Genomic DNA, 22194 nt, shown 5'->3' with positions numbered 1-22194 from the left:
ACTCAGGGCCAGGGGCATGTGCCCAGCACTGCGTAGACCACAAAGACAGCCCAGTCCCACCAGTGCCTTTATTGGTATGGCAAGAGCCCCATGCCTGGCAGCCCATGGCCTCCCGGCTCAGTTGGTGAGGGTGATAAGAGCCTCCACCACGTTGCCCATGTGCTCGCGCAGGCTGCGCTCTGCTGCAGCCCGTGATATTTCCATCTCCGTCATCTGCAGAAAAACAGCCACAGCCCCGTCCGTACAGCATCCGCAGGACCCCACGGGCGGGGGGCAGTGGGGGAACCCACCCGCAGGGACACCCGAGCGGCCTCAGGGCAGGCAGGCACCGGCCTCCTCCGTGGGTGCCATTTCACACCCAAGATTTGGGACAAGTCACAGCCTGCCTGGGCTCCCGCCCCTACTCACAATCAGCTCTAGATCCTCCTTCTTGATGGTCACTTTTGCCAGTTCTTTCTCCCTACGACAAGAGATGGAGAAAGCTCCGGTGATCGGCAGCCGCCGCTGGCCGCTGCACCCCGGCCGTGGGGCGGGCAGGAGCGGCCGCTCGCAGCCGTCAGGGGCCGGGGAGGGCCGGGAGGTCACACAGGGACGCAGATGCCTGGGTCGTGTCCTGAGTGGTGACAAGTTCCGAGACAGGCACTGCCCCGGAGCGAGCGCGGACGGTTACCTCTCCTGCTTGGCTTTCTGCTCCCGGGACCTCCGGTCTCCGATCACCGACATAGCCTGCCAGAAGGAGCGCGGTCACCCCGCTGCGCGGCACCGGGCGGCCCAGCGCCACGGGCATCGGCACCGGGACGGGCGTGCAGGCGCGGCGGTCAGCGCCCGGCTCGGCCCCGCTGCAGGCAGCACCCGGCCTCCCACCCTGGCCCGGTCCCGTCCCACCGCCGCACCGTCTCCAGGTTGGAGCTCTGGATCTCCTTCTCCTCCGCGTAGTCCGTGACGCGCTCCAGGTCCGCCGCGCCGCTATCGTGCTTCCGCGGCTTTTCGGCCGCCCGACCGCCCGCCCCATCGCTGCCGCCGCCGGAGCCGTTCGGCTCCGTCTCCAGCTCCAGCTCCACATCGCCCTCCGCCGCCATGCCGCCGCCGCCGCCGCCGCTTCCGGTCACGTGCGCCGCCGGCGGGGGCAGCGAGCGGCGCGCGCCGCCAGAAGCGGCCCCGCGCGCCCGGGGCTCCGGGCAGGCCGGAGCCGGCGGTGCCGGCACTCCCGCCCTTCCGGGCCGCTCGGCCTCAGCGGGCCGCCGGCGCTGCCGAGGAGCCGGGCCGGCCGGGCGCAGTCCCGCCGCTGCCCGCGAGTGCCCGCTGGCGGTGAGCTGGGATCGCCGGGTCAGCGACCCCGATGTGGCTCCCACCTCCGCCACACGGACGGTCGGACGAGGCAGGCCGCAGCGGGGCCCCGGCCGGGTCCCCGGGAGAGGCGGCCGTGCCTTCCCGTGCCCCAATGCCGGCACGGCCCCGCCGCTCCCCACCCGCGCCACCGGGACACCGCGACCCGGGCGTGCTCCGCGCCCGGTGTGGCAGCGGGGGACACGGGGGACACGGGGGATGTGTGCTGCCGCAGCCGCGGCATCCGCTGTCAGGGCTCTGCCAGCACAAAGCATGAATGGCTGTGGAGCAGCTTAAGAAAGGTGACGGGGCCCCAGCGCAGAGTCCCCTACACCGCCCTTCTTGTCCCCAGCTCCTGCCGGCCCTGGGACATCCTGCTGCCCGCTGGATGTGCTTCGTGCCGTCCCACTACCCAGCCAAGTACCTGTGTCCCCTGCGTACCCCTGTGCCCGGGGCTGCTCCAGTCCTCCGGTAAAGTCCACATCCCCCAGCCCCTCCGCACAGCTCTGTGGGACTGCTCTGGGGTCACGGAGGTGTCATTGTGCACACCCCCGTGCCCCTCATGCGAGCTCATGTTCGGGCCACCTTCCAGGGCTTCGCCCTGCCCGAGGAGGGACCGGGGTCCGGGCAGGGATGCCCATGGCTAGGAGTGACTGGACAGTGCCCATGGAGCACGCCAGGGGTGGCCTGGAGGGAACAGCGAGCAGATGGCAGGGCGGGCCGAGCTGACAATCCCCTAATCCCATCAACGCCGCGGGGGCTGAGCAGAGCCGAGCTGGGCCATGGCGGGCACACGGGCACACGGGCATCTCCTGCACCCGCTGCTCTTCCAGGTGGGACCTGGGGTCTGTCTGGGCTGGGAGCATGGCTGGGAGTGAGGCTGGGTGGGTAGAGTGCGCTGAGCCAGGCTGGGAAGTAGTGCTGGCCTCTTGGGGTCCCCACTGACCGTGCCCCCCCCCCCCCCCCCAGGTCTGCTGCGGTTGTCACGGGCTCCGTGTGTCCACGAGCACGCGTATCCTTTACACGCTCCTGCATGTCCTGGCCTCTGCCGTGTGCTGCCTCATGCTGTCCCGCACTGTGGCCCAGGCTATCACGGAGAAGGTGATGGAGGGAACCGGGACACCCAGGGTACTGGGAGTATTGGGGTCCCAAGGGTGCTGGGGGTCTCAAGGGTACCATGAGTTCTGGGGGTACTGGGGTGCCAGGCACTTCAGGGGAATGCAGGGGAACCCTGGGTATGCCAGAATTGGCAGGGGCATCAGAAGTACTGGGATCCTGAGGATACTAGGATAGTAACAGAGCTGCTGGGAGTGCCAAGGGTGCTGGAGGTGCCGATGGGGAAGGGGTGTCAGGGGTACAGAGATGCAAGATTTGCCTGGCATGCGGGGGGTCCCAGGGTACTGAGGAGGGTATTTGGAATGGTGGGAATATTGAAAGTTTGGATGTGCTGGATGCTGTGGGCAGTGGGGGACGCTGGGTGGACACACCAGCAGCCCTGTCCCATCAACCACCGTGCCCACCAGGTGCCCTTCTCAGTGGTGCTGTGCCAACACCTGCCAGGGGGCACAGACTGTGAGCAGCTGGTGGGTTCCTCGGCCGTGTATCGGGTCTGTTTTGGTACTGCCTGCTTCCACCTGGCACAGGCTGCCCTGCTGCTCAACGTGCGCTCCAGCTCCGACTGCCGTGCGCAGCTCCACAATGGGTAAAGATGGGCCATGGGGCCAGGACAGGGTGTCCTGGGATGGGAGTGCCCTGGGGTGGGGCTGTCAGGGGCTCTGTCCTACTGATGTTAACTGTCCTGCAGGTTCTGGCTCCTGAAGCTGCTGGTGCTGGTGGGCCTCTGGGCCGCCAGCTTCTTCATCCCTGAGGACAACTTCATCCGAGGTGTGTCCCCCACCATGTCTGAACTGGCACTGTGGGCACCCCTTTTGGCCCCCACCTGCCCTATGCTATCTCTGCCTCTGTCCTCTTCCCCCAGCCTGGCACTACATAGGTGTCTGTGGGGGCTTTGCCTTCATCCTCATCCAGCTGGTGTTGATCACAGCCTTTGCGCACACCTGGAACAAGAACTGGTGAGTGTTGGGGTGCTGGGTGGGTACTTGCCCACTGCCACTGCTTATCCACTCTTCCACAGGCTGACAGGTGCTGCACAGGACAAGCGCTGGTATCTGGCCGTGCTGCTAGCCACGGCCACCTTCTACACCCTTGCCTCTGCCGCCTTCTCCTTCCTCTACAAGTTCTACACCCACCCAGCCGCCTGCCACCTCAACAAAGCATTGCTTGCCATCAATGGCAGCCTCTGTGGCATCATGTCCTTCATCTCCGTCACGCCATGTGTGCGGCTCAGTGAGTATCACAGCACAGCATGGTGAGGGCTGCCATGCTGCATGGCCAGCTGTGTCCTGGGCTGGGGATGACTGTGGGCCCCAGCTTGGGGTCAGCACTTGGGCACTGGAGGAGAACCCAGCTCCCCAGGGTTCCCACGGGCCCTTCCTGTACCTTGGTGCAAGGCACTGGACAGGCGAGTGGCAGGAGGGGACTGCCCAGGGCCCACTCTGAGCCCCACCCACCAGGCACGCCAGGCATCCATCAAGGCACTCCAGGAACTCCAGTAATAAACACCTCTGTCCCCACTCTTGCAGAGCAGCCACGGTCGGGGCTGCTGCAGTCCTCAATCATCAGCTGCTATGTGATGTACCTAACCTTCTCCGCACTTTCCAGCCGTCCCCCGGAGAGAGGTGGGTGTCCCTGTCCACCACCAGCCGTCCCCACCACGATTGCATGCCCTTCTCACCTCCACCTCCCTGCAGTGCTGTACAAGGGGCAGAACCTCACTGTGTGCTTCCCGGGGGTTCAGCAGGATGAGCTGCAGACTGAGGACACCACTGTCGCCGTGCTGGGCGCTGCTATCATGTATGCCTGCGTGCTCTTTGCATGGTGCGTGTACCCTGCCCAGGCACAGCCAGCCCAACCAGCACCACATGGGGTGCCAGGGCTGTCCTGAGGGGTGGCAGGACAAGAGCAGGTGGGGCGTTGGTGGGTGGACAGGGGCAGCACAGCAGAGCTCCTGTGGCCATTGGAATCCATGGGGCAGGCTGTGAGCCCAGCACAGGGCGATGGCTGCCTGTGTTATGATTTCTGCCTCTCTCCTGGGCACAGCAATGAAGCCTCATACCTTGCTGAGATCTTTGGACCCCTCTGGATGGTCAAAGTCTACAGCTTTGAGTTTAAAGTGAGTAGTATGGATGCAGCTGTGCTCCATGTCCTCCTGCTACGGGCACCCCAGACCCACCACCTCAAGGCTCTGTCCCAGCCCCAGAGAGGGGCAGGTCTGTCTATTACCCACACCACTTGCCCTGGCATCAGACAGGGCTCAGCCTTGGTGGCCACAGGGCTGGGCAGTCACCACCTGCTCTCCCTGCAGAAACCTTCCTGTTGCTTCTGCTGCCCTGAGAAGATGGAGGAGGAGCTGAGAGGTGAGTGCAGTGTCTGTGTGGGAGAGTAGGCAGAGCCTGTGTCCCAGCCTGGCAGTGCCGGTGAGGGAGGGCTGCAGGATCTGCCATACCCCCACATTCCCCAGGCACCGACCAGACATGTGAGCAAGTAGAAGAGAATGCCAAGGGACAGTTCATCATCCAGGATGAACAGGACCGGGTGGTCTACAGCTACTCAGCTTTCCACTTTGTCTTCTTCCTTGCCTCGCTCTATGTTATGATGACACTCACCAACTGGTTCAGGTAGGACTCTGTACTGCTGCCCAGCACTCCCTAATCTCACTCTAAACCTCTGTGCCGGGCAGTGATGGTAGCACCAAGCTGGCATCTGCTGGGGATGCTCAGGGCTCTGTGCCCACAGACCTGCACTGCTCCAGTGGACGGGCCGTGGCAGAAGGGACGTGCCTAGGGGCGCGTGGCCACTGGGACACAGGGTGACCTGGTGGCTGGAGCTGGCACTGGAATCCCCTGTGTTGGCATCCCTTGGGCACCCAGTGCCTGCCCTCTCCCACCAGCTATGAGAATGCGGTGCTGGAGACCACCTTCACACACGGGAGCTGGTCAACCTTCTGGGTGAAGGTGTCCTCGTGCTGGGCTTGTGTCCTGCTCTACTTGTGGCTGCTGCTGAGCCCCTTCTGCCTCCATGGCTCCCCACAGCACCGTCGCAGCAGTACAGGGCCACGCATCGTGCGGCGCCGACGTGCTCCACAGCGCATCAATGTCTCCACATAGTCCCTGCCAGGACAAACTGTGCCCAGGACTGGTCCCTGCCGTGCCCTGGCCCTGCTTAGTCATCCTGGCCTCCTCTCACCCCCTGTCCCAGGAGACAGCAGCATCCAAGAGCTGAGGGGAACATGGGAGGTGGATGCACCCAGGGATACTGGCCCTGTGCTGAGCCAGGGCCACCCAAAGGGCCAGAGCAAGCTGGTGGCAGGTGCTCAGCCCACAGCCTGGTTGCCCTGGCCCCACTGAGTGCACTGGGGGAGCAGGGCTCTGCCATGGCAGCCACTGCTGTGGTGCATTCACTGTAAATACCCCCTTAAATACATTTTTATATAAAACTCTGAACTGAGCCTGTGCCAGCTGCTGCCATGGAGATGAGGAGAGGGGGTGCCTGCAGCACCCAGGCACTGGCCACACAAGAGCCACAGCTGAGGACACCTTCAGGGTGGCTCTGCCAGAGCGGGGGACAAGCAGGGGGTGCAGAACAGGGGACAGTGCTCTGAGGCCCAGGGTTGCAGGAGGGTGTGCAGCCCATGGCTGCTGCACCCAGGGAGGGCACACTGCCAGTGTGGCTGTAGGATCAGAGTGGCCCTGGGCCCCCACCTACAGAGCAATGATGGCAGGGCAGCTCCCAGCACAGCAGCGTGGGGCTGCAGCACGCACTGTGCCCAATGGGCCCCACACTGTGGTGATGGCTGTGGGTGCAGGACAGACTGACACGCATCACCAGGGTGCCCACAAGGCTGGCACAGCCTGGGCATACAGCGAAGCAGGAGGTGAGGGAAGGGCAGCACCGTGGATGAGTGCCGTTGGGGTCCAGCTGGTCCCAGTGCAGCAGCAAGGCAATTGTGGGGTCTCTGATTGGAGCAGCAGAGATGAGGGACTGCAGTGCCCAGTGCCCTGGGGCTGCCCATCACACCTCTCCCACCTCAGGAGATAAGGGCACACATGGGGGGCTCGGGGAAGGGCAGCTGTGGCACCATCTTGGAGACATCAACCAGGTAATGCTGGAGTGGGGGTTCCCAGCAGCCCCCATCACCCTGGGGCTCTCCAGTGCTCTGGGCCATGCCGCAGTGGGGTTTCCCTGCCTCATCCTGCCCAGAAGACTGGGCCGAGTGCATCTCCCACAAGGCTGAAAGGGCTGGGGAGGGAACTTCAGCAGGTCTAGCAGCACAAGAGGTGGCACTGAATGTTCCTCCTAGCAGGGGTGGACTTCCAGATCAAGCAGCTTCTGGTGGATGGGGAGCAAACCATATTACAGATCTGGGACACAGCTGGGCAGGAGAGCTGAGAGCACAGGGCCAGGAGGCCCAGGACTGTGGCAGGGTTCCAGCAGCAGCTCCACAGCAGCCAGTCACCACACCAGCAGCAGTGACAGCCCCAGCATTTGGTACTGGAGCATCACCTCGACCTACTTCCACAAAGCCCACAGCGTGCTTGCTACTCCTCCACAATATCAGCTCCCTGAGCACCTTCCTCAGCATCCACCAGTGGGATTGAGGACATCAGGGTGGGAAGGGTCCAAGAGACACCCAGCCCCCAGAAGAGGGGCAGAAGCCTTGACAATTTCAGGGGGGTGGAATTTGCTGTACCCCAACCTGTCCTGGGGAACAGGAATAAGGCAGGCAGGGGCTGGGCTACTGCCAGGCAAGGGGAAGCCCCCAGGAAAAGTGAGAGTGCTTCCCCCAACGTTTTCCCTTTTCCTGGTGTTTCTGTCAAGCCTGGAACTGCATCTGGCTCCCAGGCCCAGCACAGGCATGATGGGAGGCAGCCAATGTGGCCATGGGCTGCCAGCCCCAGAAAGCCCCATGCCACTCTTCTATTCTGCAGGACAACAAGCAGTCGCAGTTATTGATGCTGGTGGGGAACAAAATGAACCTGCAGCCTGGCCTGGCAGAGGGGTCCACACAGACCACAGGCAGCTGGCCGTGGTGAGCAGCAGCTCCTCAGGGCCCCCGGGGTAACCAGGGCCCCACTGACATCCACTACCAGCCCCAGGGCTGCCTGTTCAGCGCCAAGGACAGCCACCAAAGCGGTGGATGCGGTGCTGCATCTCGCTGGGCGAGGAACCCAGGCTGGCGCGGGACCCGTCCCCGTGCTGCCGCCATCGTTCTGCCCCTGCAGGGAGGTGAAAAGGCCGATCGGCACCGGCATTAGCACCGGGCTGGACCTCATTGCCAGGCGAGCGGCTCCGCGGGGCTGCCGGACGGGCCGCTCCAGCTGGGCCCGCCCCGGCCGTGCCGCAGCGCGGCTCTCCCCCGGTGCGCAGGCCCGGCCGCCATCTCTCCACCGCCGCCCTCCGACCGGCCCCGGGCCCTGCCTGCGCCCCGGCCCGCTCCGGCGCCGTGCCCTCCAGCTTCGTTCCTCGAGGCTCCCAGCTCTCCCACCCGCCCCGGGGTGGTCAGCCCTTATCCCCCGCGCCGATCCCCGGGTGCGGCCCCAAGGACCGCCCAGGCCCGATCCCACCTTTGTTCCTCACCGTCAAGATGCCGCCGCTTGACTCTGTCACGGCCGCGCTCGGTCCTTCTCTCCGCGGACGCGATTACTCCGCCAGCAGTACCCGTGCTCGCCCACCCCCCGCCCGGCGCACGGACGAGCAGACGCAGCGTGCAGGGCTCCACAGCTACTTTAATAAGGGACGGCGCCGCAGGGCGCGGGGCGATGCCGGGGGTCCCGGCGGGACCCGGCCGGGGGCGGCGCAGGGCATCCTGCCGGCGGGACCGGCCCTGGGGCGGCAGCCCGGCGCGGCCACCCGCTACTTGTTGCCCTCCTTCTTCTCGTCGGCCTTCTTCTGCTTCTGCTGCATGATCTCCGAGTCCCTGCGGGGAGCGCGGCGGGGCTGGCGGCGGGGCCGGCACCGCCGCGGAGCGGGAGCAGGGACCAGGGCGGGGGAAGCCGGCGGGGCCGGCCCGGCGCTCACCTCTGCTTGCGGGCGGCAGCCGAGAGCCCGTCGTCCCGCCGCTTGCCCTTGCCCGAGTCGCTCTGCTTCTTCAGGTTCTTCTGCCGCGCCAGTTCGCGCTGGTTGCCGCCTGCCACGGCGCGCCCGCCTCAGCGCGGCCCGGCCCGGCCCCGCTTACCGCCCGCGGCGCCACCGCCCCACACCCCGGCCCGACCACTGCCCGCAGGGCGGGTCCCGGCGCTCCGCGGATCATGGCGCGGCCCCTGACCCCGGCCCCACCGCACTCCTGGGTCCCAGACCAGCCCCCCACCACCCCAGCCCACCGCACTCGCCAGTGGCAGTCCCCTTTCTTCCCTTCCTTCCCCCCAACTCACGGGTCATGGCGCCGCTCCCTCCCACCTCCACTCCACCGCCACGTCCCGCACTGACCCCCCCCGCGCCCCGCCCCGCGCCGTGCTTTAAGGGACGCCGCAGCCAATCATTGCGCCGCTCCATCCCCCGCTGCGCTTCCATTGGCGCGTCTCTCCGGCAAGGCCCCGCCTGATTGGCCGCGGGCTATGGCCTCCCTCCTGCCGGCGGGGGCGAAAAAGCCGGAAGGTGTCGCAAGCGCCGCAGTCGCCCCCGCGCGACAGGATGCGTGGCGTGGGGACCGCCCCCGCCGTGACGTCACGGGGTGTGCGGGAGCTCTGCCGAGCGGGGAGAGCGATGCGGACGGTGCGGGACGGGGGCGCGGAGCGCCGTCCCGCTCCTCCCTCAGCCCTCCCCCAGCAGTTTTCCGCCCCAGGGAGTGCGGGGCGATGCGGGGAGGACGGTATGAGAGCTCTTCCGTCTCCTTGGTCAGGCTCTGGGGCGCTGCGTGGCGGCTCAGATCGCTCCTTCCGCCGCGGGCGGTGCGGGGGATCTACGAGGAAGGACGGCTGTAAGCGCCATCAGTGCCAAGAGGGTGCGGGATGGGCATCCGTCCCTGCACCGCCCGATTCGCCTACGCACGTGGGGCTCGGCGGCCGCATCGGGTCGCGGCGGGGATTCTGCGGGGCCGTGCTGGATGGGGGGCTCTGGCGCTTCGCCAGCCGTGAGAGCTCGGTGTGGATCACCTGCGGGCGAGGGGCGGCTGCGGTGGGACACTCGACCACCCCAGTACCGACTCCTGCGGGATCCTCTCCCTCCCCCTTGCTCCTGGTACCCGGTCCCGTGGGACTACCGCCCGCCCTCGCGCCCCTGCTCACACACCTTGCTGGCCGGGTCCAGCTCCAGGGCTCTCCGCAGGACCAGCGCCGCCTCCGCGTCCCGGCCCTGCTCTGCCAGCAGCTGCGGGGAGAGGAGCGGGGGGTAGTGCATGGCCGGCCCGAGGGGAGCGGGGCGGTGTGGGACGATGCGAGTCCCACCTGACCGCGCCGGAGCAACGCCCGACCGTTGTCGGGGTCGATCCGCAGGGCCGCCTCGCAGGCCGCCAACGCCTCCTCCGCCCGCCCCAGCTTCAGCTCGGCGGCCGCGCAATTGTTGAGGCACTTCACGCGCTGCTCCCGCAGCTCCTCTTCCTCCTCGGGCCCAGGCGGAGCTGCGGGGCGAGTGGCGGCCTCAGCCTCTCAGCCGCTCAGCCCCGGACCCTCCCTCCCGTCCGGTCTCACCGGTGGTGGGGCCGTCCAGGGCGTGTAGGGACAGCCGGTACGATCGCAGCGCCGCCGCGAAGTCACCCCGCGCGAAGTGGAAGTTGCCCCGCTCCCGGCGCTGCGAGCCCAGGCGCAGGCGGACGGAGGGCGGCAGCGGCTGCGGGTCGGGGCCGTCCCGCACCTCGAGCAGCGTCACCTCGAACAGCAGCGGCGCCTCGGGCGGCACGTCGGGCTCCCTGCTGGTACAGACAGCGCCGGCTGCCCGCGACCCCTGCCCGCCCCGGTCCCCTGCCCCGCCGGCCCTACCGGCTCTGGTCCTCCTGTCTCGCCTGTCCCTGTTGTCTGCCCGCCCCGGTCCGTCTGCCCTCCCGCCCCCTGCCTGCTCCAGTCCCCGCCTAGCTCGGTGTCCCTGCCCGCCCGCCCTACCTACCTGCCCGGGCGGCCATAGGCGTAGGGGAAAGCGGCGAGGAAGAAAGAGACCTCCCCGGGCTGCATGGTGGGGACGCCCAGCTCCAGAGCCTGTGGACGAGCATGGCGGGGCTGGCAGGTCGGAGCCCCGGGCTGCGTTGTGCCCACACGGCACTGAACCGCGGACCCGTTCGGGCTCACCTGCACGACATCCCCGTGACCCGGCACGAAGATGAGTCGCGGGTCCCGCTCCACCAGCCCGCCGTCCTCCAAGGCGCCCAGCACCTTCACCGACACCTCCTGGCCCGGCAGCGGCCGCGGTCCGCCCGGCCCGGCCCGCACCACACGCTTCCGCAGCAGCCGGTCCTCTGCGGGAGAGGAGGTGCTGAGAGCCGGGAGACCCGAAATTGGAACCCCCTGCCCGACTCTCCCCGATACCGCCCGTCCCAGCCTGGGCCGCCCGCCGGCGCTCACCCGTCAAGTCGCTCCAGCCGTCGGAAGCGAAGAGCGGCCCGAAGCCGCCGGGCCCCGGCACTGCCAGCGCCTCCAGCCGCCGGTAGAAGAGCCGCTCCTCCTCGCGCACCGACGGCACCGCGATGGCGGTGTGAGGCAGCCGGAACCGCACCCGCCGCTCCCGGCCGGGCCCCCGCGACCCGCCGCCGGCCCCTGTTTCCCTCTCCGGAGAGCCGCCGGGCGACGGGCCCAGCATGTCCGCCCCCGGCCGTCTTCGCCGTCCGCCGCTACCTGCTGGCCTCGGTCCGGGCCCGCCCGGGCCTCGGCGGCGGGTGCCCACGGCCCCCAGCCCGCACTGGGCTTGTCGCCACCGATCCGGCCGCGCCGCGACTGTCGGGGGTCGCCCGGACCTGGGACACCGCGGAGCGCATGCCGCCGCACCGTTACCTAATGCCGGGAAGCGGCTCAGGGGATTAGTCCGGGCCGGCGGCAAAAATAGCTGGCCCAGGGCGAGCTCCGCCACGGGGCTCCCGCCGCCCGCCGCTGCCCCTCGGCACCGCCCACCCACCGTCCTCCCGTGTTCCGGGAAATGCCGCTGCCCCGCGGCTCCGGTACCGAGGCTGTGGGCCGGGGCCCTGGCTTATCCCAGCTAGCAGCAGAAGAATCACTGTATCTCCATCCAAAGCTGTCTCACAGTAAAAGTCTGATTCTGCAGTTTGAAATAAGCTGGACCTCCTAGGCAAACTGCTGCTGCAGTTTTTTCCTTGCTGGTCCCAACCTGACTCTGAAGCACTGCCAGCTGCTCCAGCTGCCCTGAAGCACCTGGGGCCAGCTCATTCCCTGCTCCCTGGAGGGCCATGGCAAACATCTGATCTTATGCCCAGGCCTGAGCCAGCTTGGGGGAATGTATTATTTTGGATGGTGGCTTCCCTCTTACACAGGACCAGCTCTCCACGCAAGTCTCACTGAAAGCAAGGGCTGTAGCCATCCTGTTTGCCAAGTATTCCAGGCAGCGAATACACAAAACCTTCCCTAAATGTGTTTCTCCTCAATTGAAGCTCAGTACCTTTAGTGTAGTTGCAGCACAGTGAGGGACATCTGGGCAGCCACCAGCACAACCCTTTCCTCATCCTCTGTCGCTCCTGCCAGAAAGTTTCCCCAGACCTGTGCTAACTTCATCCAGGCTGCTCTAAGCACCAGCAGTGATGCCCTGGGCCAAACATGCTGAAGAGTTTTACCTGTGTTCAGTGCCCCAGCTGCCACCAGGTCAATAGTCACAGACCAGGGAGCAAATCCAGGATCAGAACCACTTCTCTGGATCTCTTTGGCTTGATGGAGGGCACTGCCCTGCCCACCAAGGAAGCAGCACTCCAGTTTGGTGTTACATTGGTAATTGTTAGCTATCAGTGGAGCTTGTTGTATTCTATTTCCCTGCAGCAGTTGCCAGGAGCCCACAGCCAGGTGCAGGGCTCCTGCCAGTCTGTGTAGGGAGCACTGGACATCATATGCTCCTCCAAAGGTGCCTCAACACCCACATGCATTAGGGGACAGACCACCTGCCACAGCAGCAGAGCACAGAAGGGAGATGTGGTTTGAGATACTAATGGAGCTGGGAAAGAAATTGTACTGCACAGCTACTGTAATCAAAGAAGTATACCCTAAGTCTTGTATGAATTACTGTACCTGGAGAATTCCAACAGCAAAACATAAGGTACCCAGGCTTTGAGCTGTGGGGGAGGAATCCACAGAGGAAGCAAGCTCTGGCTCTTGCCATGGTAACTGCTGCCATGCAGCAATACTTTTGAGTGTGCTGACCCTCACTTCAACTTGCATGTAGTCCAGGAACCCAGAACCAGGGTGACAGCCCCTACCTGGTCCACCCATCTCTTTCCTGCCCTTCCCAAAGGAAATCAGAACACCCTCAGATGGTCAGTCACAGCCTGTACCACATGGTCTACTCCTACCCCTCCTGAAGAGAGACCCACAGCTACCAGCCTGTTTCTTAGCATGGGAAGGAATGACTAACTGGTCTTATCCACCCTCACCACAGCCAAGCACCAGCCTGTGATAAGCACCCTTGGCCTTACCTGTGTTTGGGTAGAGGCTATAGGTAGTAACACTCCTCCCTCCCCTGCACCCGACTACTCCTGCAACAACTTCAAAGCTGATTTATTGCTGCTGCTGAGTGAGGCCCTTGCCAGCCTGCTCCACATGCTTGCACTGCTGCAATCCAACAGTCACAGTGAGCATCACATACCTCTGAACTTGCTATGGCAACACACAGCAAAAGCACTTGTGACCACAGTCCCTCAGTCCAAAACTTGTAAATGCAGCACCTGAAGCCAAACACATTGGGACAGCTGCTGCTGCTACAGAGGAGGGGCTCTAGCAGCTGAGGAAAGAGGAGAATGAGCTAAACATCGAACTCAGTGGCTAGGAGGGCTCACTGCAGGGAACAACGTGCAGCAGGGAGCTGCTGCCTATGAAGAGCAGGATCCCATTGTTAGGTCTGATGGGTTGCCTCAGGACAGGGATATTTTGTCTTAAGGGGGTCATTTTATTGTTTCACTTCTCCAAATGTACAAAAAAAATTAGAAAATAACTGTACCCCCACCCCCTCCCAAACCACAAAACAAACCTGGGGAGCCCCACAACAGTGCAGCTAAGAGACGGCAGGAAATTAAACATTACTAGATACAGCAGCTGGGGCCCCTCGGCCCACATGGCCACTGGCTCTCCACAGCCCAGAACTGGCCCCAGTCTGACCAGTGCTTCCCCAATTCACACAGAGCTCATCCTGACAAGATGGCAAATAGGTACTTTACAAATCCTCCTTCACCTTCTTCTTTGATTTCTTGGATTTCTCTTCCTCCTGCAGCACAGGAGTGTTGGTTGCCTCCCGCTTCAGGTAGCTGATGAAGTCACTCACTTCTCTGCCCCCCTGCAGAAAGCAAATGACAGGTAGGACCTGTACCCGCCAAGGGCGTTTAGGTGCCTGGCAGGAGACCCAGATGACGACAAGCAGAGTTCTCCCCAGGGCCTGCAGCACAAAGTACAATGCTCCCAGCAGGTACCATCAGGTGTGTTCCCAGGGTAACAGGACACAGTGCCACCCCTAACTCCAAAGAGGTTTGGGTGTAATTAGAACACCTGGATGCTCTTCATTTCTTTAAAAAGCATCAAGAACAGCAAAATACTCACCTCATACTTCTTTGGACTCTGCTTCTTGCCAGCTGGAGCAAAATATATGGTGGGGAAACTGGAGAGAGAGAAGAAACACATGAGCTCCTGAGATGCTCTGATTTCTATCAGACCAGCCCCAACTGAAGGGACTCACACTCCACACTGCCCTGGTTTAACATGGCACAGCTTCAGTGGCTCTGAGGCACCAGGTGTGGCTTTCAAGGGCCTGGCCACATCCACAGATCTGGCTGAGCTCACAGCTTCAAGTTTGCTAGATGAACTGCTTTTGGAACAGCAAGCCCAGATTTGTTTTCACACTGCCAGGAACAGAATCTCTCAGCAGATTCCAAAGCAGCAGGACAGACCTCCAAGCAGAGCCAGGATACCAGAATCCTGGAGAAGCCAGGCAGATCAGTGTATTTTGTTTTCACTCTTGATTTCTCCACGTCAAGCCATTGCCCAGCAGTCACCTAGCTATTTCCTGGCAACCCCCACACCCTTCCCCCATGAGGCTCTTTCAGCTCTTCAGTGCTGTGGAGATCAGAGAGAGATTGATTCACACACGGGCGTGGTGTCACAGCAGCCAGACCTACCCTCGGACTTCATAGGGAGAAGGCACATCATTGGCTGTGGCATCCATTTTGGCAATGATGATATTGGGATCTTTGCTGAGCTGTGGGTAGAAAGAACCCATCAGTAACCAATTCCAAAATCCAGGAACCCAGCAGTCAGCATGATCTGGGTTCATGGTGTCAGATCTGCATAGGGAATGCCACTTCCCCAACCCTCACTACATGGGAAACTATCATCATGCAGAGGGAAAACACTCAAAAAGAAACTTGGGCAGTTGAGGCCAGTCACTGAATCAGGGAATATTCTGGTGTCCTAGCCAAGAACACAGACTAAATATTCCATTGTGGTTGCTACCACAGATCCTGCTGCAAGATATCTGCACTCTACAAAGAGACCAAAATTTATAGTCCTCAGGAAGGCACAATTATGCCCCATTATCACAGAGGCTAGAAAGAACCTGCAGGATCATTTAGTGCTGCAAAATTCTAGTTCACATTTGCAAGAGTCTCAGACTTACCTTCTCCCCCAGTTCTTTGTATTTGGGCTCTAGATTCTTGCAGTGGCCGCACCATGGTGCATAGAACTCTATCAGGACATCTTTGTCTTGTGCATTAACGATTTCATCAAAGTTCTCAGCCACCACCACCTGTAAGGGTTGATCACACCAATTGGTTCCTTCCAAGTCAGCGATGAGGCAGTGACATGGCATGCTACACACACTCCACCCAAGCCTGGGTCTCCCACACCTGCACAGCGAGCAGCAGAAGCAAACACAGCACTCCTGCACCATGCAGGTAAAAACCTGCCGTAAGTTACCAGCACTACCTCCAAGTGAGGTCTGCATATGGTCTTCCCCACAGGAAGATAAAGCCATTTCTACTTAGTCCCAGCAAGCAACCAGCCTAGCAGGACTGGCTGAGGCCACCCCCAAACCCTCCAAAACATCTGCGAATCCCGTGACTTGCACTCCTGTGTAAGGCTCTCAGCAAAAAGCCAGGCCAGGGAATGCTCTTACTCAGAGCAGAGTTTCCTGGGAGGGTGAAAGGCAGGACTTACACCAGCCCAGTGATGAGATAAATGGGGAGATCTCTGAAATAGTGCAGTCAAAACCAACAGGAAGACCACACCATGAAGGAGTGAGCACAAACCAAGAGGGCAGGCCTTTGCGTAATTGCTGGAAATCTGGATGCTGCTGCACTCACAAAGCACGTAACTGCTGTGGCCAAGCAGCAGTTACTATGCTGAGAGAAAAAAACAGAACCCAAACTGCAAGCTGCATGTCTCCCTCATCTCAGAAAGCTGCAGTGAAAAAGGGGAGTGAGTAATTCCTCTGTCTATCACCACAGAGGCCTCTTAACCATGCCACACTCCCAGCACTCCACACAGGCACAGGAAGCTGCTGCTGAGCAGTGTCTCTGCAGCCATAAGCAGCACTTGCCTTTACAGGGCCATCATTGCTTTCAGGGACAGGCTCTGATTTCAGGTATTTTTTCAAGTTTCCATCGAAGTAATCTTGCAGGAATCTCTCCAGAGCCTTTCCATCACGGCTGAAAGAAAAGTGATGCTACAGCCATCATCACACACACGGGAGAGAGGGAAACTTTCAAGGCTTATTTAAGCTACTTCCACCCACACAACAGATGCCACCTGCATCTCTGACTGCACCAGTCTGGGGCTGGCTTAGTAGACCCCAGAACAAGTGCAACCATGTCCTTAAGGGCTCGGACAGGAGGCTGGATACACATGCCATTCAAAGTTTTAGGCCTTCCAGCATCCTTCATGTTTTTATTTTTTTTCCAAATGAAAGGTACAACTAATTCTTCTGCCCATTATTGCACCTTAATTCCTAACTGGACATTTCAGTATCTTGAATTAAATTCTCTCCCTTTGTGTAACAGGGGAGGCTGCAAGCTTTCTAGAGCAGGAAAACACATCAGCAGGAGCCATTGTGACCTAGCGATTACTTCTTCCAGCTGGAAGAAGAAGCTTCCTGTTTCCTCAAAGCTAATGAAGTAAAATCTGTTCAGAGACCTCTAGACCAAAGTCCATCAAGTGAGACCCACTACCACCAAGTTAAAGAACTCACGAGAACTCTTCTTGCATGACATATTTATCTCCTTTGGCAGTTCTGATGGCAACGACGGGGGCCTCACCCACGCTGCTGTCCAGACCAAACTCAGAAAGCTCGTGGCCAAAGCTTTTCCGACTAGCAACAGCATAAGACAGTTTGTGGCCAGCATCCAAGAATTTCTTTGCAATCATCATAACTCTGAGGGGCAAAAAAAAACCCAAACAAAACCACAAAGCATTATTTCCTTGAATATTTTCTTCCACACGATGTAACATTCTTCAAGACGACATGCACATTGGACTAGGAATTCAGTGGCACAACATGCTTTTCAGAGCCAAGTCCTGGAGAAATGGCGCTGAGAAGCAAACCAGTAAGCTGTGCTGTCTGTGATGACTGAGGCAACTGTTGTGTGTTTCCATCCTCCACCTGTGTGACCCCAGGGCCTCAGGCATGAAGGACAGAATTGCACACCACAGCAGTGAGGCAGTTCATGGGTACGGTCTAAGTTCCTAAGGACCAGGGATCCAAGAGCACAGGATTTCAGAGGACTGTCACCCAAGCTATGAAACTGCAGCCGCTGTAGTTTCATAGCTTGTGTAGTTTTGCACTTTCACTGCAGTGCGAGGCCGATTTACCCCCCCACCACTCCCACCTGTTACGCCAGTAGTTGGATCCCTTCGCATTCTTCTCATAGTCAACGTCGTAGTATGCCACCAGCAAGTCCTTGCCCTGGATCAAGTCTTTGTTGTCTTCAGTCATGTGTGGGCAGATGCCAAAGCTGTCAATGAGAGAGGTGTTAGCAGAGTCCACGACCCCAGAACAGCTTGACACAGCACACTTCCACCCGCAAGTTAAATGCCAGTGATCAATCAAGCCTCAGGAAGAAACACTTTGCTCTGTGATTTGCACTTTGATTTGACTTATTCTGAGTCACATCTCCATTGCCAGCTACATCAGTGGCTACAGCTGACCCAAGTAAGGCCAAATCTAGCACATTTCTAACAGGTTCAGTTTTTAAACAGAATCATGGTTAGAACAGAGACAGTGCACACCAACAGCCAGGTCAGGATTTCAATGTGGTGTCCCCAAAGGGAAGCAGTGCCAAGACATGCAGCAGAAAGTGGCAGCAATGAAGAAACAAGCTCTGACAGGGACAAAGCTAACTGGGGCCAATCTGTCACACTTGCTGGCGAGGAATCACTCACATGTTCTCCTGGATGAATTTCTTGATCTTTCCACTGGTGATTTTGTCTTCTGGATACTTGATAGAGCTCTCCTCAAACTTGTTGGTCAGGCGTGGAGGACGGAATAAGACTATAGCTCTGCAGAGAAGCAGGTATTGTGCATTAGTTCAAAGTGTCCCTGGGAGTCCAAGGACAGCAGACAGATGAGACAAAAATCCACTCTCCAGTGACAATCCCCACTCACCATTCATAACTCAAACAACACTGTCTAATTTCTTGGTGGCAGTAGTACATTAGGTGTACCTGTCAGAGCATTCTCCATAATTCACAGGCCACAATGAGAAACAGAATTCTTACCATAACAATGAATATAGAAACAAAATGTCTCTGTTTTTTACTTTCCATCCTGTAGCAGACACGATCCCTTCAGAGCCTGTAACGATTTACACCTTTCTATCTCATTTCAAAAGAAACACCACTGTCAGTTGGGGAAGAATCCAGATCTTAAGCTATGTTTAGAAACGCAGACCCCTTAACTGGAATCCATGAATTTGTTCCAAATGCCTCAATAACGAGAAATCTTTGTATTAACTTACTCTCCATCTTCCCTGTACTGCTGCACCAGCTGCTCCTCGGTGGTGTGAGCAAAGCGGTAGTTATCTCTGAGGCTGTTTGCTGCTTTCATGAACTCCGAATAAGCATCACCAGATGCATCACCAAAGAAGCCTGCAGCAGAAAGGCAGACTGTGACCTCAAATCAACCCAGCTGTGTACCCTCTGCAGCTCTCAGCATTTTTGTCTACAGTGCACTGGATCAATCCTGAACCAAGTCCTTCAGCGCATGTTGAAGTCTTTGCCTTCAACAGCTTCTCTCTTGTTTTTCAGGACCTCCTTGCACCCTCTCCTTTCCAGCAACAGAAAGTTATTCAGGAGAAGCCCAACTTGGTCATTCAGCCAAGGACAATTGTCCACACACCCAGACATCCACTGCTGACTGTGTAACAACAGCCACTAGCACTTAGTAAGTTTAGGAATGCTGGTTAATACTCATGTGGTTATACCTGCAAGATGGCACCAATTTTCACCATCTGCTGTTGCCAGATGTAACCACAGACACACCCAATGCCAACAGCCCTCCAATGCCACCAGAGCGAGAAATACACCTCCCAGCAACCCAAAGCTACTTGTTGTCAGCCAGCCAAGAAAGCAACAACCTTTGGAAAACATACACCATGGTGCCAGGGGAGCCAACAAAGCTAATTTGCCATGGGAAAAAAAAAAAAAAAACAAAAAGAAAAAAAAAAAAAAGAAAAATTGTGGAAGGAATACTCAGAGGTCTTCAAATCCAATCTCCTGCTTGAAGCTGGACCAGACCCAGTCAGACTGGGCTGCTCAGAGCTTTTTCCAACTACGTTGTGAAAATCTCTCAGGCTGAATGTTTTAAAATCCCCCTGGATACATGTTACTGTTCTCATTACCAGCAGTGTTTTTGTTCATGTACCTCTGAAATTTCTTTTGCTGCAGCCTGTGGAACTGCCTCTGATCTTTCCACACAAGCTCTCAGAGCCCAGCACCCATTCATTTCGCCAGGCACTACCTCTACTCACCCACGACAGAAGCATCTTTATCACCAATGAACTTCTCAAACTCAGCCACAGAACTGAGAGCCACTGAAGCAGGTCCCGCCTGTTTCTTGAGATGGCTGACAATCCCATCTTGAAAGATTAGTAAAATAATTAAAGCGATCAATACGAAGTTCCACACGACATTTTATAGCTTCCTAAACCAGAAACTGTTTCTGCAGAATCCATACACATCTCCCATACAGTAAATATGTGAACTGAAGGACCACTCACACAGGAGCTTTCCAGCATCCTAGGAACTAGGAGCTAATGTGGAAACCTTAACCTTTAAAGGAAAGCTTTAGGGAAAAATAAACATCCCAGGCTTTGCCAGCACAAAGAGTTCTGGAGAGGGTAAGGGGTTGGAGGGTGTATTTATTATAGATGAAAACCTTCCCTGCATCCCTGGCTGTTCTATGCTGCCTCCTGGAGCAGCTCAGCAAGCCAGACACTGCCAAGCAGTTCTTACCTGCTGTTCTGGGCCCATCATAGGTCCCTGCCTCTTCTCCATCTCGAAAAATCTTTAATGTGGGATATCCACTGACTCCATACTTGTTACAGGTGTTGGAGTTTGCTGTACAGTCAACCTAAAAGAAAAGAAACCTTGCTATTCAGACTGAAATCCAACCCTAACACACCCGACCCAGCCAAGGAACTAGAGAGATCCATCACACTGCCTCGTACTCGACAGCCCAGACTGGGAAAGAGATAGCACAGGCATAATGAGAGGCCCAGAAATATACTTGAGAAAATACTGGAAAGACTAAATAGTTTCACGTTCAACCAGACTACACACCAAAAAAATACTAGAAAGGATAGTTTCTTGCAATCAATGACAAGGAATTTCTCAGCATCGTCTCAGTCCTAAAGCTCATCTAACACTTGAAGAAAACAGGCTCACCTGATCAGAAGGGCACGGTGCCAAGAGTCCATGCCACTTCCCGGAAAGGAAGAGAGAGACCCTGATTTGTGAAAACTCTACGAGTTTTGTGGCAGAAAAGAAAGCTCCTAGTCAGCAAGCCCCAATGGGTACGTGCAGCACGGTGCTCGCTCTCAGCCTCATCAGAGCAGGCCTGTTTTCCTGGCTGGGGCGAGCCCTCACACACCCTCTGCGTGACTGCGGCCCTGCAACGATCGGCTTCTACGTTATTTCAGGGCTCCAAAGCATCAAAGAGACAACGTCCGCCAGGTCTGCAGAGCAGGAGCGCGGTCGCTGGCCGCCCCCAGGTGCACCCCAGCGCGGAAGCCCGTTCTCACCTTCACGAGAGGCACGATCCCCTTCAGCCGGGTCGCGGCCGACTCGTACTCCGGGGCCAGCCGCTTGCAGTGTCCGCACCTAGGGGCGCGGAAAGGAGTCAGACCGGCCGAGCACCCCTCTCGGCCCGCCCCCGGCCCCCCGCCCCCCGCGGCCCCTCACCAGGGCGCGAAGAACTCCACGAGCACCAGCCCCGGGCGCTCGGCCAGGCCACTCTCGAAATCGGCATCGCTGAGCTCCACCACGTCGGAGGCGCGAGCGCCGAGGGCAAGCAGCAGGAACAGCAGCAGCACGGCACGCAGGGCCGGCTGCAGGGGCCGGGGCACGGACATGACGGCGGGAGCGGCGGGAGCGGCGGGAGCGGCGCGTCCGACGGGGCCGGGAGCGGCGGGGCCGGGAGCGGCGGCTGAAGAGCGCCGGGGCCGCAGCCGGAAGTCCCGCCCCCGCATCCGGATCTGCCGTGTGGCAGCTCCTGATTGGACGGTACGACACGCAGCGCGTGCCAGCGGGGGCGGGGTTTCCGCTCCGGGCCCGCCCCCCTCATGGCCGCCGTGCCTCGGCGCCGGCCGGGCCGTGGCGGGGGCGCTCGGAGCTTTGTGCCGGGTCCTTTCCTGTCGAGCTGTGTCGCGCCGACCATAGCGCCGTGCCTTGCTCTGGCTGGGACCGGGAGCCGCTGTCGGTGTCCGGGGCTTTGCTGAGCTGGTGCACGTGCATTAAGCCCGCCGTGGCCGCCGTGTCTCCCGGCGCGGTGCCGGCCCGGTGACACGTGCCCAGCACGCGGCGCACGGCAGCGCTCGGCTCGCTGCACTCACTCTGCTCGCCTGCTGCACTCAGCAGCCCCGAATTTTCGCCCACCGCCGTTCACACTGCAGCCCTGGGACACTCCGGCGCTCCCCTGGCCCCGGGCCAAACCCGTGAGCGGGTCTTTATCCCGGAACCACATCCATCGACATCTGCACGTTCTGCTGGGGTCTGCGGTCGGAAGGACCCTCGTCGGTGCCATCCCTGCCGGGATGCTCGGCTCGGCCCCAGCTTTGACCAGGCACAGCCTGCTCCCACCCCGCGCCACCGTGCCCTGCTACTGCCAGGGCTTGGGGCTGTCGGCGCACAAAACCCCGATTCTGGCTGTCCCAGCGCCGCCTCCCTTTGCAGCGCGCCGGGCAGCTCGGGTGAGCCTCGGCGGACAATGCATCACTTGGGGAAACGCTCTCGGTACCCTCACCATCCCTTTGGAGCCCACATGCTCCTGCCCTCGCCTTGTCTTCACGTCCCTCCCGCTGACCTCTAAGTTTTAGCAATTGTTCCCAGTATCTCCAGAGCTGATGATTGGGACCGGGCCTCATCAGGTGCTCACCTCCGGCACGGGGCAGCCGCCTGGGCTGTTTCCGGCATT

General features: G+C 59.9%; 5 protein-coding genes across 8 annotated transcripts; 1 reads left to right on the top strand and 4 right to left on the bottom strand.

The window, feature by feature from the left end:
• Positions 1-54: 54 nt before the first annotated feature.
• HYPK (huntingtin interacting protein K) lies at positions 55-1285 on the bottom strand. 2 transcript variants are annotated; one of them, XM_058846983.1, is made up of 4 exons: positions 894-1257; positions 671-726; positions 409-460; positions 55-213 (listed from the first exon to the last, which is right to left on the bottom strand). In XM_058846983.1, the coding sequence occupies exons 1-4, from the start codon at positions 1077-1079 to the stop codon at positions 118-120; spliced, it is 390 nt and encodes a 129-aa protein (XP_058702966.1). In that variant the 5' UTR covers positions 1080-1257; the 3' UTR covers positions 55-117. The 2 variants fall into 2 exon arrangements, with proteins under 2 accessions (XP_058702966.1, XP_058702967.1); XM_058846984.1 differs by lacking the exons at positions 55-213; positions 671-726 and having other exon boundaries at positions 401-460; positions 894-1285.
• On the top strand, positions 1168-8343 carry SERINC4 (serine incorporator 4). Of its 3 annotated transcripts, XM_058846979.1 has the most exons (12): positions 1168-1308; positions 1679-1797; positions 1919-2159; positions 2296-2427; positions 2850-3028; positions 3131-3672; positions 3969-4064; positions 4137-4263; positions 4486-4558; positions 4751-4802; positions 4907-5063; positions 5336-5684. In XM_058846979.1, the coding sequence occupies exons 3-12, from the start codon at positions 2109-2111 to the stop codon at positions 5550-5552; spliced, it is 1626 nt and encodes a 541-aa protein (XP_058702962.1). In that variant the 5' UTR covers positions 1168-1308; positions 1679-1797; positions 1919-2108; the 3' UTR covers positions 5553-5684. The 3 variants fall into 3 exon arrangements, with proteins under 3 accessions (XP_058702962.1, XP_058702963.1, XP_058702961.1); XM_058846980.1 differs by lacking the exon at positions 1168-1308 and having other exon boundaries at positions 1597-1797; positions 5478-8343; XM_058846978.1 differs by lacking the exon at positions 1168-1308 and having other exon boundaries at positions 1597-2159.
• SERF2 (small EDRK-rich factor 2) lies at positions 8152-8947 on the bottom strand. Its single transcript, XM_058846985.1, has 3 exons — positions 8817-8947; positions 8464-8572; positions 8152-8362 (listed from the first exon to the last, which is right to left on the bottom strand). The coding sequence occupies exons 1-3, from the start codon at positions 8935-8937 to the stop codon at positions 8299-8301; spliced, it is 294 nt and encodes a 97-aa protein (XP_058702968.1). The 5' UTR covers positions 8938-8947; the 3' UTR covers positions 8152-8298.
• Positions 8948-8951: 4 nt separating this feature from the next.
• LOC131583147 (peptidyl-prolyl cis-trans isomerase FKBP8-like) lies at positions 8952-11779 on the bottom strand. Its single transcript, XM_058846982.1, has 8 exons — positions 10935-11779; positions 10662-10828; positions 10483-10571; positions 10071-10288; positions 9828-10000; positions 9673-9750; positions 9433-9536; positions 8952-9343 (listed from the first exon to the last, which is right to left on the bottom strand). Exons 1-8 carry the CDS (start codon positions 11167-11169, stop codon positions 9307-9309), a joined length of 1101 nt encoding a protein of 366 aa, XP_058702965.1. The 5' UTR covers positions 11170-11779; the 3' UTR covers positions 8952-9306.
• A 1670-nt stretch (positions 11780-13449) lies between these two features.
• Positions 13450-21256, bottom strand: PDIA3 (protein disulfide isomerase family A member 3). Its single transcript, XM_058846970.1, has 13 exons — positions 20964-21256; positions 20804-20882; positions 20016-20133; positions 19532-19639; positions 18521-18650; positions 17946-18062; positions 17393-17518; positions 16756-16938; positions 16108-16216; positions 15187-15315; positions 14690-14769; positions 14115-14172; positions 13450-13854 (listed from the first exon to the last, which is right to left on the bottom strand). Exons 1-13 carry the CDS (start codon positions 21248-21250, stop codon positions 13735-13737), a joined length of 1644 nt encoding a protein of 547 aa, XP_058702953.1. The 5' UTR covers positions 21251-21256; the 3' UTR covers positions 13450-13734.
• Positions 21257-22194: the final 938 nt, after the last annotated feature.

The sequence above is a fragment of the Poecile atricapillus genome, chromosome 11 (assembly GCF_030490865.1).
Source record: "Poecile atricapillus isolate bPoeAtr1 chromosome 11, bPoeAtr1.hap1, whole genome shotgun sequence".
NCBI classification, from domain to species: domain Eukaryota; kingdom Metazoa; phylum Chordata; class Aves; order Passeriformes; family Paridae; genus Poecile; species Poecile atricapillus.
Note: the sequence above shows the minus strand (reverse complement) of the source record. Positions and strands in the feature narration are given on the sequence as shown.

Bases quoted from the DNA above. Each gene is read 5' to 3' on its own strand.
- SERINC4 (XM_058846979.1), top strand. From the start codon at position 2,109: ATGGCGGGCACACGGGCACACGGGCATCTCCTGCACCCGCTGCTCTTC. The intron at 2,428-2,849 runs GTGATGGAGGGA...CGTGCCCACCAG, and splicing joins CCCAGGCTATCACGGAGAAG to GTGCCCTTCTCAGTGGTGCT. The intron at 3,673-3,968 runs GTGAGTATCACA...CCACTCTTGCAG, and splicing joins CACGCCATGTGTGCGGCTCA to AGCAGCCACGGTCGGGGCTG.
- LOC131583147 (XM_058846982.1), bottom strand. From the start codon at position 11,169: ATGCTGGGCCCGTCGCCCGGCGGCTCTCCGGAGAGGGAAACAGGGGCC. The intron at 10,289-10,482 runs GTAGGTAGGGCG...CTGTACCAGCAG, and splicing joins GCCTATGGCCGCCCGGGCAG to GGAGCCCGACGTGCCGCCCG. The intron at 9,751-9,827 runs GTGGGACTCGCA...CTCTCCCCGCAG, and splicing joins CGTTGCTCCGGCGCGGTCAG to CTGCTGGCAGAGCAGGGCCG.
- SERF2 (XM_058846985.1), bottom strand. From the start codon at position 8,937: ATGGAGCGGCGCAATGATTGGCTGCGGCGTCCCTTAAAGCACGGCGCG. The intron at 8,573-8,816 runs GTGAGTTGGGGG...GCGCCGTGGCAG, and splicing joins AGGGAGCGGCGCCATGACCC to GCGGCAACCAGCGCGAACTG. The intron at 8,363-8,463 runs GTGAGCGCCGGG...CGCTCCCCGCAG, and splicing joins GCTGCCGCCCGCAAGCAGAG to GGACTCGGAGATCATGCAGC.
- PDIA3 (XM_058846970.1), bottom strand. From the start codon at position 21,250: ATGCGGGGGCGGGACTTCCGGCTGCGGCCCCGGCGCTCTTCAGCCGCC. The intron at 19,640-20,015 runs GTAAGAACTGCT...TAATCTTTCAAG, and splicing joins TGATGGGCCCAGAACAGCAG to ATGGGATTGTCAGCCATCTC. The intron at 14,770-15,186 runs GTAAGTCTGAGA...TTCTACCCACAG, and splicing joins ACAAAGAACTGGGGGAGAAG to CTCAGCAAAGATCCCAATAT.
- HYPK (XM_058846983.1), bottom strand. From the start codon at position 1,079: ATGGCGGCGGAGGGCGATGTGGAGCTGGAGCTGGAGACGGAGCCGAAC. The intron at 727-893 runs GTGCGGCGGTGG...TCCTTCTGGCAG, and splicing joins AGAGCTCCAACCTGGAGACG to GCTATGTCGGTGATCGGAGA. The intron at 214-408 runs GTGAGTAGGGGC...GTTTTTCTGCAG, and splicing joins AGGAGGATCTAGAGCTGATT to ATGACGGAGATGGAAATATC.